Raw genomic sequence first — 19,966 nt, forward strand, 5'->3', positions numbered from 1 at the left:
TTCTACATATCAGCCACAGATTCCCTTGTTCTCCCCCCTCCCGCCCCCCTCACCTTCCCCCCCAGCCCGCCCCCGATTCCAATCTCCTCCAGGGAAAAGCCTTCCCCACAGACTGAGATCAACCTGGTGGACTCAGTCCAGGTAGGTCCAGTCCCCTCCTCCCAGGCCGAGCCAAGGGACCCTGCATAGGCCCCAGGTTTCAAACAGCCGACTCATGCAATGAGCACAGGCCCCGGTGCCACTGCCTGGATGCCTCCCAAACAGATCAGGCCAATCAACTGTCTCACCCACTCAGAGGGTCTGATCCAGTTGGTGACCTCTCAGCCATTGGTTCATATTTCATGTGTTTCCGTTCGTTCGGCTATTTGTCTCTGTGCTTAATCCGACCTTGGTCTCAACAATTCTCGCTCATATAAACCCTCCTCATTCTCGCTAATTGGACTCCCAGAGATCCACCTGGGGCCTAGTCATGGATCTCTGCATCCAGATCCCTCAGTAGTTGGATGAGGTTTCTAGCACGACAATTAGGGTGTTTGGCCATCCCATCACCAGAGTAGGTCAGTTCGGACTGTCTCTCGACCATTGCCAGCAGTCTGTTGTGGGGGTATCTGTGGATTTCTGTGGGCCTCTCTAGCACTTTGTTTCTTCCTATTCTCATGTGGTCTTCATTTACCATGGTCTCCTATTCCTTGTTCTCCCTCTCTGTTGTTGATCCAGCTGGGATCTCCCACTCACCCAAGCTCTCTTTCCCTCGACCTTCGCCCTTCACTACCCCCACTCATATCCAGGCTGTTCATGTAGATCTCATTCCATTTCTCTGTCATTGGGCGATCCCTGTGTCTTTCTTGGGGTCCTGTTTTCCAGGTAGCCTGCCTGGTGATGTGAGTAGCAGTCCAGTCATCCTTGTTCCACATCTAGTATCCTGTTATGAGTGAGTACATACCATGTTTGTCTTTCTGAGTCTGGGACACCTCACTCAGGATGATTTTTTCTAGATCCATCCATTTGTCTGCAAACCTCATGATGTCATTGTTTTTCTCTGCTGAGTAGTATTCCATTGTGTATATGTACCACATTTTGTTTATCCATTCTTCAGTTGAAGGGCATCTAGGTTGTTTCCATGTTCTGGCTATTACAAACAATGCTGATATGAACATAGCTGAACAAGTGCTCTTGTGGTGTGGTTGAGCATTCCTTGGGTATATGCCCAAGAGTGGTATAGCTGGATCTTGGGGGAGATGGATTCCCAATTTTCTAAGAAATCGCCATATTGATTTCCAAAGTGGTTGTACAAGCTTGCATTCCCACCAGCAGTGGAGGAGAGTTCCCCTAGCTCCACATCCTCTCCAGCATAAGGTGTCTTCAGTGTTTTTGATCTTAGCCATTCTGACAGGCGTAAGGTGGTATCTCAGAGTTGTTTTGATTTGCATTTCCCTGATGATTAGGGATGTTGAGCAATTCCTTAAATGTCTTTCAGCCATTTGAGTTTCCTCTGTTGAGAATTTTCTGTTTAGTTCTATAGCCCATTTCTTAATTGGACTGTTGGGCATTTTGGTGTCTAATTTCTTGAGTTCCTTATATATTCTGGATATCAGTCCTCTGTCAGATGTGGGATTGGTGAATATCTTTTCCCATTCTGTAGGCTGTCGCTTTGCTTTGTTGACCGTATCCTTTGCCCTACAAAAGCTTCTCAGTTTCAAGAGGTCCCATTGATTGATTGTTTCTCTCAGTGTCTGTGCTACTGGTGTTCTATTTAGAAAGTGGTCTCCTATGCCAATGCGTTCAAGACTACTTCCAACTTTCTCTTCTAGCAGGTTCAGAGTAGCTGGATTTATGTTGAGGTCCTTGATCCACTTGGACTTAAGTTTTGTGCACGGTGATAGATATGGATCTATTTGCAGCCTTCTACATGTTGATATCCAGTTTTGCCAGCACCATTTGTTGAAGATGCTTTCTTTTTTCCATTGTGCACTTTTGGCTTCTTTGTCAAAAATTATTTGTTCATAGGTGTGCGGATTAATGTCAGGGTCTTCAATTCGATTCCATTGGTCCACATGTCGGTTTTTATGCCAGTACCAAGCTGTTTTTATTACTGTAGCTCTATAGTAGAGCTTGAAGTCAGGGATCGTGATGCCTCCAGAGGTTGTTTTATTGTACAGGATTCTTTTGGCTATCCTGGGTTTTTTGTTTTTCCATATGAAGTTGAGTATAATTCTTTCCAGGTCTGAGAAGAATTGTGTTGTTATTTTGATGGGGATTGCATTGAATCTGTAGATTGCTTTTGGTAAGATTGCCATTTTTACTATGTTAGTTCTGCCTATCCATGAGCATGGGAGATCTTTCCATTTTCTGACATCTTCTTCAATTTCTTTTTTTCAGGGACTTAAAGTTCTTGTCATATAAGTCCTTCACTTGCTTGGTTAGTGTTACCCCAAGGTATTTTATGGCATTTGTGGCTATAGTAAAGGGTGATGTATCTCTGATTTCCTTCTCCACTTTTTTGTCCATTGTATATAGGAGGGCTACTTTTTTTTTTTTGAGTTGATCTTGTATCCTGCTATGTTGCTGAAGGTGTTTATAAGTTGTATCAGTTCCTTGGTGGAATCTTTGGGGTTGCTCAAGTATACTATCATGTCATCTGCTAATAGGGAAAGCTTGACTTCTTCCTTTCCAATTTGTATCCCCTTAATCTCCTTATGTTGTCTTATTGCTCTGGCTAGAACTTCAAGTACTATATTGAATAAGTATGGGGAGAGTGGACAGCCTTGTCTCGTTCCTGATTTTAGTGAAATTGCTTTGAGTTTCTCTCCATTTAATTTCATGTTGGCTGTTGGCTTGCTGTAAATTGCCTTTATTATGTTTAGGTATGTTCCCTGTATTCCTGATCGCTCCAAGACCTTTATCATGAAGAGGTGTTGGATTTTGTCAAATGCCTTTTCAGCATCTAGTGAGATGATCATGTGTTTTTTTTTCTTTGAGTTTGTTTATATGGTGTATCACATTGACAGACTTTCGTATGTTGAACCATCCTTGCATCCCTGGAATGAATCCTACTTGATCATGGTGGATAATTGTTTTGATGTGTTCTTGGAGTCTGTTTGCCAGTATTTTATTGAGTATTTTTGCATCAATGTTCATGAGGGAGATCGGTCTGTAGTTCTCTTTCTTTGTTGTATCCTTGTTTGGTTTGGGAATCAGGGTAATTGTAGCCTCATAGAAGGAGTTTGGTAATGTTCCTTCTGTTTCTATTGTATGGAACAATTTAGAGAGTATTGGTATTAACTCTTCTTTGAAGATCTGGTAGAATTCTGCACTGAAACCATCTGGTCCTGGGCTTTTTTTGGTTGGGAGACTTTTAATGACTGTTTCTATTTCGTTAGGAGTTATTGGACTATTTAAATAGTTTATCTGGTCTTGATTTAATTTAGGTATGTGGTACCTATCCAGAAAATTATCCATTTCTTTTAAGTTTTCCAGTTTTGTGGAATAGAGGTTTTTGAAGTATGACCTGATGATTCTCTGGATTTCCTCAATGTCTATTGTTATGTCCCCCTTTTCATTTCTGATTTTGTTGATTTGGATGCTCTCTCTCTGTCTTTTGGTTAGTTTGGATAAGGGCTTGTCTATCTTGTTGATTTTCTCAAAGAACCAACTCTTTGTTTCATTAATTTTTTGTATTGTTCTCTTTGTTTCTATTTTATTGATTTCAGCTCTCACTTTGATAATTTCCTGGCATCTATTTTTCCTGGGAGACTTTGCTTCTTCCTGTTCTAGAACTTTCAGGTGTGCTGTTAAGTCACTAGTGTGAGATTTCTCCAGCTTATTTATGTGGGCGTTTAGTGCTATGAATTTCCCTCTTAGTACTGCTTTCATAGTGTCCCATAGGTTTGGATATGTGGTGTCTTCATTTTCGTTGATCTCTAGGAAGTCTTTAATTTCTTTCTTTATTTCTTCCTTAACCCATTGGTGATTCAGTTGGGTATTGTTCAGTTTCCATGAGATTGTAGGTTTTCTGTAGTTTTTGTTGTTGTTGAAATGCAACTTTAGACCATGGTGGTCTGATAGAACACAGGAGGTTATTCCAATTGTTTTGTATCTGTTTAGATTTGTTTTGTGACCAAGTATGTGGTCGATTTTAGAGAAGGTTCCATGGGGTGCTGAGAAGAAGGTATATTCTTTTTTGTTAGGATGGAATGTTCTGTAGATGTCGATTAAGTCCATTTGAGTCATGACATCAATTAAGTCCTTTATTTCTCTGTTAAGTTTCGATTTGGGGGATCTGTCCAGTGGTGAAAGTGGGGTGTTGAGGTCTCCCACTATTAATGTGTGGAGTTTTATATGTGATTTAAGCTTTAATAATGTTTCTTTTACATATGTGGGTGCCCTTGGGTTTGGGGCATAAATGTTCAGAATTGAGACTTCATCTTGGTGGATCTTTCCTGTGATGAGTATATAATGCCCTTCTTGATCTCTTTTGATTGATTTTAGTTTGAAGTCTATTTTGCTGGATATCAGGATGGCTACACCCGCTTGTTTCTTAAGACCGTTTGATTGGAAAGTCTTTTCCCAGCCTTTTATTTTTAGGTAGTGTCTATCTTTGAATTTGAGATGTGTTTCTTGTATGCAGCAGAAAGATGGGTCCTGCTTTCGTATCCATTCTGTAAGCCTATGTCTTTTTATAGGTGAATTAAGTCCATTGATATTGAGGGATATTAATGTCCAGTGATTGTTCATTCCTGTTATTTTTTGGTGGTGATGTGTGTGTACTTTTCTTCGTTGGGGTTTACTGCTGTGGCTTTATCTATTGCCTGTGTTTTCGAGGGTGTATCTGACTTCCTTAGGTTGGAATTTTCCTTCTAGTGCTTTCTGTAGGGCTGGATTTGTGGATAAATATTGTTTAAATCTGGCTTTGTCATGGAATGTCTTGTTCACTCCATCTATGATGATTGAAAGTTTTGCTGGGTATATTAGTCTAGGCTGACATCCATGGTCTCTTAGTGTCTGCATTACATCTGTCCAGGACCTTCTGGCTTTCAAAGTCTCCATTGAGAAATCGGGTGTTATTCTGATAGGTTTGCCTTTATATGTCACTTGGCCTTTTTCCTTTGCTGCTCTTAATATTCTTTCTTTATTCTGTACGTTTAATTGTTTAATTATTATGTGGCGAGGGGACTTTTTTTGGGGGTCTAGTCCGTTTGGTGTTCTATAGGCTTCCTGTATCTTCATAGGCATTTCCTTCTTTAAGTTGGGAAAGTTTTCTTCTATGATCTTGTTGAATATATTTTCTGTGCCCTTGAGTTGGTATTCTTCTCCTTCTTCTACCCCTATTATTCGTAGGTTTGGTCTTTTCATGGTGTCCCAAATTTCTTGGACATTTTGGTTCATGACTTTGTTGACTTTAGTGTTTTCTTTGACTGATGAATCTATTTCTTCTATTGTATCTTCAACACTAGAGATTCTCTCTTCCATCTCTTGCATTCTGTTGATTATACTTGCATCTGAAGTTCCCAATCATTTTCTCAGATTTTCTATTTCCAGCATTCCCTCTGTTTGTGTCTTCTTCATTTTTTCTATTTCCCTTTTCAGGTCTTGGACTGTTTCCTTCATTTGTTTCATTGATTTTTCTTGATTTTCTTTCAGTATTTTATTGTTCTCTTCCAGGACTTTTTTGATTTCTTCTAATTTGTTTGCCCTTTCCTCTAGTTGTTTACAGCATTCTTCACATTTTTTTGTCTTTTTCTCTACACAATCCTCTAGCTTCTTCATGATGACATTCATAAGGCTATTTTCTTCTGCTTCTTCCAATTTCTGATGTTCAGGTCTAGGTGTTGGAGGAGGGCTAGGGCCTGATGATGGTGTATTGCTATTCATTTTGTTGTATGTGTTTCTGCCTTGACGTCTGCCCATCTCCTTGTGGTTCGTTCTTGTCCTTATCCACACACTTGGTTCAGACAGAGCTGACAGATTCAGGAAGTCTCTCTCTCTTGTCCAGATGGGAGCTCTCTTGTCCAAATTGGAAGTCCGGGGCAGGATGGGAACTCTTGTTCAGAAGGGATGTCCGGGGGAGGATGGGTGCTCTCCTCTCTCCCTCTCTCTCTCTCTCTCTCTCTCTCTCTCTCTCTCTCCTCCAGATGGGAAATCCGGGGCAAGCTGGGAGCTGGGGGCCAGCCTCTAAGTCTCAAGAAGAGGCTTGGGGCTGGGGCAGATGGGCGTGGGGTCAGGGCGTGGAGACTGCAGGGTCTGCCAGGGGTCTTGGAGAAGGGGATCCTTCCCGGTGGGGCTAGAAGGGAACTTGCCCGGTGACCACAACCTGGGGCCAAGTGGGACAGATCTTCCCGAGTGACTGGTGCCCAGGGATGGGGTTGGGGGCAAGTTAGGGGACTCACCTGTGCTTCAGAAGGGAAGTCCAGGGCAAGATGGGAGCTGGGAGCTGGGGGCCGGCCTCTAAGTCTCAGGAAGAGGCTTGGGGCTCAGGCGGATGGGGGTGGGGGCAGGGCGTGGAGACTGCAGGGTCTGCCACGGGTCTTGGAGAAGGGGATCCTTCCTGGTGGGGCTAGAAGGGAACCTGCCCTGTGACCAGAACCTGGGGCCAAGTTGGGCAGGTCTTCCCCGGAGTGGCTGGTGCCCAGGGATGGGGTCGGGGGCAAGTTAGGGGACTCACCTGTGCTTCAGAAGGGAAGTCCAGGGCAAGATGGGAGCTGGGAGCTGGGGGCCGGCCTCTAAGTCTCAGGAAGAGGCTTGGGGCTCAGGCAGATGGGCGTGGGGGCAGGGCGTGGAGACTGCAGGGTCTGCCAGGGGTCTTAGAGAAGGGGATCCTTCCCGGTGGGGCTAGAAGGGAACCTGCCCTGTGACCAGAACCTGGGGCCAAGTTGGGCAGGTCTTCCCCGGAGTGGCTGGTGCCCAGGGATGGGGTCGGCGGCAAGCTAGGGCACTCACCTGTGCTTCAGAAGTGAAGTCCAGGGCAAGATGGGATCTGGGGGCCGGCCTCTAAGTCTTAGGAAGAGGCTTGGGGCTCAGGCGGATGGGGGTGGGGGCAGGGCATGGAGACTGCAGGGTCTGCCCGGTGGGGCTAGAAGGGAACCTGCCCAGTGCCCAGAACCTGGGACCAAGTTAGGCAGGTCTTCCCCGGAGTGGCTGGTGCCCAGGGATGGGGTCGGGGGCAAGTTAGGGGACTCACCTGTCCTTCAGAAGGGAAGTCCAGGGCAAGATGGGAGCTGGGGGCCGGCCTCTAAGTCTCAGGAAGAGGTTTGGGGCTCAGGTGGATGGGCGTGGGGGCAGGGCGTGGAGACTGCAGGGTCTGCCAGGGGTCTTAGAGAAGGGGATCCTTCCCGGTGGGGATAGAAGGGAACCTGCCCTGTGACCAGAACCTGGGGCCAAGTTGGGCAGGTCTACCCGGGAGTGGCTGGTGCTTAGGGATGGGGTCGGGGGCAAGCTAGGGCACTCACCTGTGCTTCAGAAGGGAAGTCCCGATTCATACTTCTTTAGGGGGAAGGAGGAGTCATTTTTCTTTAGGGGTGTAGAAAATGGGAAGTTGCCCATGATTCAATAGAACCCCACAAGCATGCACATGCAAGAAACCCTGATTAAACTCAGTGGGTTGTTCAAAATAGAAAACAGGGCAGGCAACTTGGCTTCATACAACAAGACCCTTGACACCAAGCCTGACAAGTTTAGAATAGGGGTTTCAGATGGGGTTGGAGGAGCGTGGGTGAGGGAGGTGAGGACTAAGTATGACCAAGATCAATTATAGACATACAGAACAATGTCAGATGCTTAAAATTTAAAACCACAGCAATGAAATGTTTAATCCCAACCCTTGAGAAGCAGAAGTAGGTGAGTTTTTGTAAGTTCCAGGTCAGCCTGGACTATAAAGTGAATTTCAGACTAGACATTGCTTCACACTGAGACCCAGTCACAATAAATAAGAAAGACAGAAAAATGAAAAAGGAAATAAAGGAGAAACAGGCAACTAGGACAAGGTTGCCCACCAGTACCTACTAATCCTATTAGCTGGCAATCACACCTCTCACTTAACATGGTTATGTGACTCCTGATCAGAAGGAAGACTCAAGAGCTTGACACGAAACTCAACTTTAATTACAGAACTAAATAGAATTTTTAAGAAACTACAAATCTGTTTCAAAACACACTTATATAAAGAAAATACAAGTTTCTGTGAAATTTATGGGAAATTTCTAGACAGGGCCAATGTGAGCAGAGAGTGTGCGCCCGAGCACAGTTCATGTGAGCTGCTTTGGCCAGACTGTCACTGGCAGTGAATTTGTCTCAGCATCCCTTGTGCAGGACAGCATTTTTATTTGCAGTTTGCTGTAAGCATTAGCTTCAGTGGTGAGTTCATCACAGCTAGGGAACTTTACATACTTCAAAACAAGCTTTTTAGGTAAGTAGACTTCTCTCTCTTGGCCAAACATCCTTTAGAGTTGTGTTGTAGCCAGAGTGGTCACTCAGGAGGACTGTCTTCAGGACAGTGAGCGTTGGCATTACAACCTGTCCTCTAGGCTCCCTGAGGCAGGTGAGGCAAGCCAGCAAGTGCGTGCATTGGGCCCTTACTCCTATACTGGATCCTGGCCAGAAAATATCATCTAAAACTAATAACAAGTAAACTATATAATAAAATCAATTTCTAGTCATTATGAATGACTGATATACTATTCTAATTCATTAATAGAGCACACATCAGTGTCTTCCTCTGGGCTCTGTGAATGAGTATAGTGTGCCATTCATACACACCAGTGAACATACATGACAAAGATGTAACATACATGAAACAGATGTAACATACACAACATAGATTGAACACATATACATATACACATACACCATCCTACATTCACTCACATATAAACAAAATACACACGCACAATACACACACACACACACACACACACACACACACACACACACACACACAGGCTCCCACTGATGTAGGTGTGTGGGATTTAACTCATCGCAAATCTGTGACAGTCACCAGGCTGTTTTGGATGGTGACGTGACTGCAGTCCTGCAATTGGAGAAAAGGAAATGTGGTTAAGGCATGGACAACTCCTGTTTTGAAACAGCTTATACCTTTTATATTATACCAAAAGAGAGCTTCATGTGACCCAGGCTAGAACACGTAACCTAGGTATGCCAGAGGGATCCTGAAATTACTCTCTTGCCACTAGCTCCAAAGTGCTGGATTATGGGCAAACACCACCATGGCAGATTTCAGTAGTTCTGGGAAATGAGTCCAGGGCCTGGTGCTTGAAACAGGAGCACTCTCCCAACTGAGCCACATCCCAAGCAATAAGCCTCTGATTGGAGAAGCTCACTGAAGTTACATAGTTCTCATCCTAGCACTGAAATCCTGATGTCAATAGAAGCAATGTCAAAAGATCTGGCACCCAACACTCCTACCAAGTTCTCCACATGGTCGGATTCAGTGTCTCCCTGTGTATCTTTGCATCTATTTTCCAGAGTCACTTGTGAAACATTCCTTTATTAAAAGGGACCAGGAATTTCAGTGCAGTATTGGAATCATGATGTCAATCAGATGGTAAAGGGGACCTAATAGTCCTTGAGGAGATACTCACACTTGGCATACAAAGTCATAAGGATTTACCAATCTGAAAGCCTGGTTATGTAGCCTCAGCTGGCCTCAAACTTGTGATCTCCTGCGGCAGCTGTCTAAGTGCTGGCGCTACAGGTGTGCTTCACCATGGTCGGGTTTGGAGGAGGTCTTGCCAATTGGGAACTTGAGAACTGGTGTTTTAGACATTTTTTTTTAACTTGTGCAACATCTTTCAAAATTCTAGCACCTAATCATTTTGTATTCCAAGATAGAGCTATCTATTTTTTAACAGATCTTTTTTAGAAAGATCTTCCCCACATTCAACTGAAAACCTGGTTTGATCCATGAGACTAGAAAACAGGGACTGGAGTATATGGTACAGTGTTTAACAACACCCACTGCTCTTGCAGGGAAGTGGGCAGTGAGCAATGGCTTGACTCCAGATCTAGGACATCTGCCAACTTCTAATCACACAGGCACTAAACTCATGTGAAAATCCAAATAGAAAGAGAATTAAAGTCAAAACAGGGTCTACTTTTAAAAGACTACACAATGAAGTTAAAGAAATAAAAATAATGAAATAAAAGTATATATATAGATATATATAGATAGATATATATATAGATATATACTTTTTAAAGAAAGCTGAAGTTTCCTTAGGTCTTATTTTACTGTTAGGATCAGGAGTATGATGCAAACTATATATAAATACACACACGCGTTCAGTATGATACATAGAAAACACATACAGAGTTCAACCACTTGGAATTAGCACTCTGATCTCAGTATCTTAGCCTTCCTTCAATCTCTGTGCTGTATCCCTGAATCTTATATATTTTATAGGACTGGGTTCTGGTCTTTTCACTATGTTGTTGCATTCCTTCTGAATCAAAGTGGATGAAAAAGTCCAGGTTAATGTGAAGTAAAGTGCCAGAATCTCATTGATCTGAGGCTGATCTGAGGCCCTGAGGCCTGATCACACTAAGTGTGTTGTTATCACAGATACAAACTGGGAGAAAAAAACCACCTCCCTAGGCAGGTGAGCACAAAACTTCAGAATGAAATATGCTTAATTTATCTATCTTACATGGCTTTTTCTTTGGCATTCTGATCACCCTCTGAAACCTAGTAACTGACATTGATGAAGAACAAATGAATAAGTAATAAGCCTTGAATAAGCTAATGGATTCCATACTTTGTGGGTTATTTCTTTTCCCCATGTTACTGGGGATGGAATCCAAGGTATCAAGCATGCTGAGGACACACTCTGCCCCTAAGTCCACCCCAGTCCCTCTTCCTTTATCCTCTCAGCAGCCTGTAAAGTACATAGTATTAGTATCCCCAGTTATCAGGAAAAATGGTCCAGATGGCCAGCACCCTCAAAGACAGTAAATGACCAGGTTGCAAATATAAGAAACTGATATCCACAGCCCACTGCTTCCTAGATACATGGTTATTATGGATTTCTAGGAAGGTGGGTGATGAGGTTGATCTTCCATGAGGATCAAAAAGATGTTCAATCATATCAGCTCTATGTCCTGGCTGGGAATATGGCCTTGATTTCTTGTACACAGATACATACACAGAAGAGAGCTGAGTCCTGATTATGAGAATGAAATCCTCTCTTGGGACAGAATTCTATTACTTTTAATCCATAAGATGTTAATGTAAAAATTCCGACTCTGAAATGAGAAAAAGTAAAATTACAGTCGAGCAGATATCCCCCGTCTCTTTCTTTTCTCTCCTCTCCATCTTTCCTCTTGTCCCCCTTCTTTTCCTTTCTTTTCCTCCTCTTCCTCCTCCCCTTTCTCTTCACCTTTCTACCCTTCTCTCCTCCTCTCTTCCTTCTCTCCTCTTCTCTGTACAACTCTTCCTCCATCATAGACCATGTGGAACTCCTTCTCCTATTCCTAGTCATCATTGTCATTGTCCTGTTAGACCTTGTCTTCTTTGTCATAGTCTCAACCACCCTCCCTCCCCCTCTCTTTCTTCTCCTCCTCATCCTTTTCTTGTCCTCCTCCTCCTTCCTCTCCTTCTTTTTACCCCTGTACGTGTACCGCCCTCTCTGTCTCACTCTCTCTGGATCCCTTTCTTGGCCTAATGATGCAAAGGAACTCAACAGTAGAAATGAGAAGGAAGAAGAATCAAACAAAAAGATAGGTCTGTTAGGGCAATCATTTTGAGTAGCAAGTTGGGGGTGTGCTGAAACCAGGGTCCAATAGCCCCTGTGAGACAATATCCAGTGTACAAAAATTTATTACAAAACAAAACAAGATGATTCATTGCTTTCTCAACATTAGCTCTGCCGAGAAACTCAGATTAACATGACATTGGGAATGATAAGAGATGACACTCGTATGCAGTGTCCAGTGTGGAATTTCTTTAACCTCTGGCTCTTGAAGTCACTTCTTGAAGATGGAGCCCAGCAATGGTGTCAGCACGTCTTTTAAGAGCAGCTGGTTTTAATTAGAATATGTACCTTAAAGGGAGGCTTTCATAGCAATCACTTAAGACACTCTGGATATTCATTTTCACAGTGTTCTGAGCCATGGAGCATTTTGCTCTTGTACCATCCAGACCTGAATCCTACATACTCACTGTTTATACTTGGGTGCACACACCACTGCAATGGATTCTGGGAGCATCTTCTGGTAACAAAAATGAGTGTGTAAATCCACACTCGACAAGAAGGCTGTCTGGGTTGGATGGGTCTGAGAAGACAAAAGAAGCCAAGAATTCCCAGTGAGCCCCATGCCTGATCCACAAAGGAAAGCAGTCCCGAGGAGCTTCAACAACTGGTTCCCACCATGAATCCCGAAATCACGCCAGGAAAACACTCTGGTCTACTAGGTGGAGAAGGAAGAAGGAATTATCTCTTTTGTCTTCCTGATCCATAAAGGTCCTAAGCTGGTCATTCACTGAGGACAAGATCCCTTTATTCATCCAAGCCTAGTTATACTGACTGCCTAAAGAGTAACCAAGTTTTGTCCTTCAGCATCTAACTTACCTCTGCTTCCCTCCTGCTAACAGCAGACTCTGATTCCATCTCCCTCAGAGTTCCCATGACTACTTCAAACATCAGTTCAACAGACTCTCAGGGTCTTCAGCTCCAAGCCTTCAAACCTGCCTCTGAGACCTCCCTATGTGATTTCTCCCTGTTAAGAGGAGACCCTTCTGCCCTTCGCGTGTGGTGCTGTAAACACTACTGCCACATTATCTTACCCCTCTTTCCTTCCCTTCCCTCCCCTCCTTCACTTGCTCACCAGGTGTAAACACACATCAAACAACTGCATGCCAGAATGGGGAGGAACCTTGCAGATGTTAAGCCAAGAAAGCCAGATGTGAAAGTCATGTATCTATCCATTGCATTTCAGGACATAAGCAAATATGAAGTACTGATAGCAGGGAGGGGGCACACTTAGGAGATTAACTCTATAGAGATCAAAGTAGAGACAGTTAGAGCAAGAGGGGGATCAGTCTCAGAGGAAGGAATTTGGAAAGATGGACCAGGCTCTCAGCAAATTCCTCTTTCCTCAAGGAGTCATTAAACTCTGCTGTTCATATATGTACACTACAAGTAAGCTATATTTTAAAATATCAAGCACTTGTAAAACTAAAAGTCAAAGAAAAAACTAAAGTGAAGGAAACAAAAAATAACTAGACAAAATCATGATGAAACCATTTCCCAATTCTTGTACATGTCCGTACTCTGTTAACCCAACTCTACAAAAAGCAGCCTCATCTCTCTCCCTTTCGCTTAGAATCTTGGCCTAGATAGATGTGATCCTCAATATGGCAGTCCTGACAAGCTCCACAATAGCAGTAATTTCATCAGATGACTTTGTTTTCAAGCCACGGTCTGCCTGTGTAGCACAGGTTGGTGCCAAAGTCACCATCCAGCAGGCCCACCTTCCTGAAGGCTAGGCTTCCAGGACTGTGCCGTACACCAAGCTTTCCATGGCTTCTTTAAACCTTGCAGTCTCTACCAACCAAGGCGTAAAAGTCATTAGCCACCATTCTCAATGAGCTGATCCTCTTCTGTTGGAGCCTGTCCCTGGGTCACATACTGAACTCATTCCCCCACTGTCCCTGCTGTGCATCTTCTGTGAACCCCATAACCATTTCTCCTGCAGCCTGTGTCTCTGTCATCCCCCACTGTGTTCCCGCTCTCCTCATTAGATCTCCTCCTCAGCTGTCAGCCAATCACTTCTCTTGCTGTCAACACTCCTTATTTACCAGGTTTTCTGGACCACCTCCATTCAGAAGCCACACAGATTCCTCTCCTACCTTCACTGGGCTTCCCCAAACCTCCATCCAACTGCCAGCAAAGGCTCCATAGATGTGATATCTCACAAGTGCCTTAAATTCCACAAGGTAGGACTGAACCCCACTTCCAAAGTCCATCTTCCTCTAGATGCCCTACTCATGCTTATGATAACTACCATCCCCATGGGTCCCACTCCAAGCCTGCCCTGTCACAGACTGGACAACCTCTATTCCTCAGCCCCTGGATCCCTGAAATCCCACATTCCTGTGCACATGGCCATCACCCTCTCATCGTCATTGGAAGTCACCAGCTCCCAAATGTTAACTGACCTCCCCACTGTTACCAGCCTTGCAATTCCTTCATTTTACCTTCTGTATCTGGCTTTGATCACATCATTGTTCTGCCCAGAACACCCAAAGAGTTCTCCCTTTACTCAAAAACAGGTCTGTTCTTTCTGCCCTCACCCGACAATGGAGAGCATGGCTCTGAAGGGTCATGTCAACACAAATCTGCCATCCTTTCCTAATATCAACCACAAATCCCAACGGACAAGACTGCTCACTGATGCAGGACCACTTCCCCAGGAAGCTCTCCTTGGGCTTCTTTGTAAGTCATTATAAGTCACCTCAAGTGGGACTCCTCTTTCCATGAAACCCACAGTGCCCTATATTTATCTCCTGAAAAGTAGAATGGACTCTGCCTCATCAAAACTGGTGCTCATTTTCTGTGTGATCTCCAGGCACAAAAGGACAAATTTCCATCTGCCGTGGTATATTATTGTTAGGCAAAGCAGTAAGAATTTATGTAACTGGAGCATAAAGATACAGGAAACTGCCTCACATATCAGCAATTCCCAAGCTGTGAGTACAAAAGTACTTGTGATCTCGCAAAACCTAGAAATAACCAACTGATTGTGGCTTACACCTGTCCCATTCTAAGAGAAACTGCATGTTCTGTGAGTTTGAAGCCATGAAAATGAGAGAATCATTCAGAAGAACTCTCTAGGGAAGGAACTCTATTTCCTTCAAGATCACCACAAGCCTGCACAGCATGGCCAACTACTTGAAAATCTTGCATGAAGGTGCTCTTTTGGTGTGCACAAAGCAAGTGCTTCTCCATAAAGACAAAATGCAATCATTAGAATGAATTATCTTGACGTTAAAATACGTCCAGTCATACAGCTTTTAGGGACATGGTCTCTACACCATGTTCTCATACATCCTAGGAAAGCTACCATTATTCATCTATTCACAAAGTATTGGAACTTTGAAGAATTACTTTGAGTAAGAGATAAAATTAGTAGAGCTGGAAATACACCAGGAAACGTGCCTTTGACTCAACGCTGAAACACTAGTGACTGCATGTGCTCAGAGACAGATGATCTGGAATGGATTAACTTTGTGATGAGAAAGAAATAGGCAGTGTGTTTAGAAGAGGAGCTGCCACAGGGAGGTCAGTTTGCTTACATGAATCCAACCTAAGGTGAGAAGCCCCAGCTCTTCTTGAACAAAAAGGAGATCCTCCTCGTTCTCCATACAACAGTAATTAGACTTTCCCTTCTGCACAGGGATTATAACATGACTGATGTGGTATTCTTCCTTTTCCTGCCAAGAGAAAACAACTTGTTACAATTCCCTGGCACTGTCAACCCACTCTCTCATAACACAAGTAAGTGAAGCCCCCACCCCAGTGAATGACTCTCATCCTTCTCCCTCACCTCAGTGTTTCTCCACCTTAACTGCTCCAGTGCTTTGCTGGGAACTGTATGAAGGCACAGAGGATAAGATGAACCTGACATGTCCCTCCTAGCACATCCTGAGACTAGAGTCTTCCCTGCAGCAGCCAATAGGTCTGATTGAGGGTCTTGAAGTGTTTAATTTATATTCCAAGGCTTACCACAGAGTAGGTGGTCAGACCAGGCTACAAAAGGAACTGAGTCCTCCTCCTTTTAGAAGTAGTCAATGTGCCTGTCTCCATGTCTCATACCTGACATTCTGCCTGACAACCTGCCTGCTTTTACTTCAATGTCTCACTCTGTATGTGAGCCAGGTTTGAACTTGTAGGAAGCCTCCAGCCTCAGTTTGCCAATGACTGGGGTTACAGGCACTAGGCACCACTAGAGTGAAAATTTCTAACTATAGCACTGAAGCAAATTATTCAATTCAAGGGACTCTGAAAAGCAACCAATTGCAAAATCATCAAATTCAAGGTGGCCAGGCCTTGTCATCCATGGTTCCTTCTGTGGAGTGATAAGTATAGACACAGCCCCTGGATATGTTTTCTGGGAGTCATAGGAAGCCAAAGGGGAAGAAACAGTCTCAGAACAAGGAGTTTTCATATCTTTACCAGGGTACCACATAAGACTCCGCATGTTTCCACTCCTTTTTTGGTGTTGTTTTTCGCAGAAAGCAGGAACCTATCCCATAAGTCTTTTGGAAGGATCACAGGGCGGAGGCCTTTGGAGTTCGGAACTGCAATGGAAAAGAGAAAGAAATCTGAGGTTACAGGGCCTGGTGTCCCTGAGCAGAACTCAGTCTGGTAGCCTGGAGGAAAAACACAAAGTCATTGGTATTCTCTACAGCAGCCCCTCTCCCCATGATGGAACCACAAAATAGGCAGGGAGTTTTTTTCTCCAAGCTCTGGCCACAGCTGAGTGGTAACTGTGAGCATGGTCTTTACTGTCAGCTTAAGTGGATGGAACAACATATTTTTGGGTGTGACCATGAGTTGGTTGCAAAGAAATTTCTGTGTGGGTTCACAGACTCAGTGAGCAAAGGGCCCTCTCAACTCTGGTGGGTAACATGAAGACTAAACAGGACAAACAGGCAGAGAAAATATAAACTTCTGCTGAGTCCCTCCTGGGACAGACATGTCTTCTTTATCTGTGGTTCAGATCTCCAGGTCTGCTGGCCACTGGACTCTCAGGTCTGGACTTAGTTTTCCCTGGGTCCTCATGGGTTTTGAGACTGAGTTTCACAAAATTGGCTTCCATTGTCTGTACCTTTCAGACATAGACTGAGCCAAACTACAAGTATTCCAGAACTTCCACTTGAGGAAAGCCTGTTGTGAGCATGCTCAGTCATGCAGACCATTTTCCCCAAGAGTTTTGAGGCCACAATAAACCCCACCAGATTTCAAGAGGTTGCAGTTGCATGAAAGCATACAAAGATTTTCTCAAGGTCATACTATCACATACTGTCCCTAATAGGGTATGTCGTAGGGATGGAGGAAACCCTTGAGACCCTGGAACTACAGGGTCACCCATGGCACACACCGCCTAGAGAAGTCGCAGCCTCAAATCCAAATGTGAGTGAAAATGGTGCACTTAGCTCAGCAAAGTTCCAAGGACAGATGGCTCCACTTAGCTGGAACCAGTCATCCCTTTCCTGATTATTCTCCAGTCCAATAGGTTCCTATTGAGCAGCTTACTCTTGCTTTTTCATTACATTACACAGATGTGTAGATTGCTGAGTGCACAGGCTCACAGCTGGGAAAGGCTAACTCTTACATCTGGAAATGTGTGGATTGCTTAGTGCACAGGCTCAATTCTGGCAAAGGCCGACTCTCTCACCTGTGCCTAACTGAGACAGAGTACTAAAAATTGGCTTATAGCTCCTCCTCACTCAAGAAGAGACTTTTGACTCTTGCAAGGCAAGACAAGAATCAACCAATACTTTAGAAACATCTGAAAAGTCAGCTTTGGTGATGCACACTTGGAATTTCAACATTTGCCTGCTGAGGTGGCAGGATCTCAAGTCAAGTCTATTCAGGCTGTAAAAGTAGTTGTTACAAATGAAACAAACAATATAAACCAAATGAGATGAGATACTTGAGAACTTTTTTTCAGAAATATGTGTATTTTCCCTTTAAAATCCTTTATGTATGAACTGTGAGTGTGTTTGCACATGTCCGTGATCTGTGTTTGTTTTTCAGAATGTCCATGCTGATGTGTGAGCAAGGATGCACAGGTGCTTCAGCATATCTGCAGATGTGAACTGACTGCCTGGAGTGCTGATCTTCCCTGGCCCCTTTGGTCCAACAGAATCTCTTCTGTGCTTCTGTGTCTGCCCAGCTAGCTGTGCTGTAAGAAACCAGGTCTTCTCCTGTCTCCCTGTCCCATCTCACCTGAAAAGAACCTTGAATGTAGAGGTGGCCAAACACACCCCACTGTCACGTGCTTTCTGGAGATTCCATCTCAGGTTTGGACACTGTCACTGCTAGCGCTTCACCCACAGAGTCAACATCTCTGGCCCTACTTGAGGATTTTTTGTGAGAGTCTACCAAATGCTGAAAACATAATCTCATGCACCTGAAATTCTGTTGCCCTCACATCTCTCCATTATGTCCTAAAATTATCTGAGAGTCCAAGTTTCATAAAGTAACCATTTCTTATGATGGAAAATGATTTAGTATTTTCTTAATGTGCTTCTTCAAATCTCTACAGAGCTCAGAAAAGATGAGGATCTGAACTCAAGCAAGTTTTGAGGAAACTTATCTGAGTAAACTAAGTTAAAGGTTATTTTGACAAGACAGTTAGATGGCAGGAAGGAACAAGACAACACTCATCACAGGAGGTTCTGTTACCACAGCAAAGTGGATCCGTGGAAGCAAACGGCTGAGGACATGGACAAGGGGAAGGGACGTTCTCTGTGTTGCTCAGTGCTCTAGACCTCGGACACCTGTGCACCAGTACCGCCTTACTTTACTGGAGAGCTGCAGTCTCAGTTTTGTGTGGCTGACCCAGATGCAATGGGAAACACTTATACACAAGTCATTTCCAAGTCATGGACCTGTGGTGACTCACCTGGGCTTTTCGCCACCTTAGTCTCCCCAGGAGTGTCTGCTGAAGGGGTGGGGGTTATCTCCTCGATGGCTTCCTGTGGGCCACACACCACTGTTTGTTTCACAGGTGTGCTTCCTCCTGAAGGCTCTTCAGACTTTGTAGATGTTGGTGTCAGGCTGGGGCCCACCTTTCCACGACTCATAAGTCTTTGTAGAAGAGAGTTGAATTTGGGGAAGTCTCGGGAGTTTCGTCTATGATATTTTCTATGCTTCCCGAACCCCTTGTTTTTTGCCTCTTCCTCTTTTCTTTTCATCTACAGAAAGAAAAACAGATTTAGGTTACATCTTCAAATCCCAGAAGAAAAAGCCTTACCAGCAAAAAAGATTTTCAAAGTATAGGTCTGTTTAGGTCTGACATCTCAGCTTAGGGCTCATGGAGCAGCAGTTCTATGGAGAACAGCCACCACCACCTTAGTCAGTTCCTGTATAGCCTTCTTCAGTAACAACCAAGTCTCAATATTCTCAGAGTCCTACTGCACTTTGTGTGTGTGTGTGTGTGTGTGTGTGTGTGTGTGTGTGTGTGTGTTGGTTCACCTGGATAAAGTGCATGTGTGTTCAATTGAGTGTGGAGCCTATCCATTGCATCACAGACTCACTGAAACAACAACACAACACAACCCCAGGACACAGGCTGAGCAGGTGACACACAATCCTCCTTCCTCCATGCTCACACACTGACCTTATCTAGGTAGCCTTCATACTCCTTAGTATGATTTCTTCGGAGTGTGAATTTAAGGCTCTCAAATTTTTCAAAAATGTTATTTATAGTCTGCAATACAAAACAGAAATGAAGAATTACAACAGTTCTAATGTCAGAAAAGAGAATAAGAAAACAAGTGGGGAGAGGCATCAGTATCTCATACATGACTTGAACCCCATTTCCTGCCATCCCTCTCCTCTGTACTGCTATGCTGAGGCAGCATCAGCTCCCATCATACCCAGGGTCATGATCTGTTGCTTTTTTCTAAGTAGTTCACTGCTGTTCTGGAGATTTTAGATCAGTCACATAGACAATGAAGACTCACCTTGTTGATTTTGGATCTTATTCGAGCTGAAAGACACTTATTCGGGCCTTTTCTGAGTTTCTCCATAAAGAGTCTAAAGGAATAGAGCAGAGTGACTAAGATGGACAAAAAGTTACAAGTATCAAAATGAGGCCCTGAAGAAATTCAGGGTTTGAGAAGTTCATGGAGTGAGTAAAGGCACACCCTGAAATCCCACATCCCCTTATCCCCCAGTGCCTGGAGAGAGAAAAGTCTTCACTCTTCTATCTACTGGTACATTCA

General features: G+C 43.9%; 1 protein-coding gene across 6 annotated transcripts in view; it reads right to left on the reverse strand.

The window, feature by feature from the left end:
• Nucleotides 1-8,075: 8,075 nt before the first annotated feature.
• LOC131920057 (STAM-binding protein-like) overlaps nucleotides 8,076-19,966 on the reverse strand; it is a 39,847-nt gene continuing 27,956 nt past the window's right edge. For all 6 annotated transcript variants that reach the window (XM_059274492.1, XM_059274478.1, XM_059274485.1 and 3 more), the window contains 8 exons: nucleotides 19,706-19,778; nucleotides 19,360-19,449; nucleotides 18,643-18,934; nucleotides 16,185-16,309; nucleotides 15,305-15,442; nucleotides 12,170-12,282; nucleotides 11,154-11,253; nucleotides 8,076-9,022 (listed from right to left, as the gene is read on the reverse strand). In XM_059274492.1, the coding sequence (XP_059130475.1) occupies nucleotides 8,966-9,022; nucleotides 11,154-11,253; nucleotides 12,170-12,282; nucleotides 15,305-15,442; nucleotides 16,185-16,309; nucleotides 18,643-18,934; nucleotides 19,360-19,449; nucleotides 19,706-19,778 (988 nt within the window). In that variant the 3' untranslated portion in view covers nucleotides 8,076-8,965. The remainder of the gene's footprint in view (nucleotides 9,023-11,153; nucleotides 11,254-12,169; nucleotides 12,283-15,304; nucleotides 15,443-16,184; nucleotides 16,310-18,642; nucleotides 18,935-19,359; nucleotides 19,450-19,705; nucleotides 19,779-19,966) is intronic.

The sequence above is a fragment of the Peromyscus eremicus genome, chromosome 1 (genome assembly GCF_949786415.1).
Source record: "Peromyscus eremicus chromosome 1, PerEre_H2_v1, whole genome shotgun sequence".
Classification (NCBI taxonomy): domain Eukaryota; kingdom Metazoa; phylum Chordata; class Mammalia; order Rodentia; family Cricetidae; genus Peromyscus; species Peromyscus eremicus.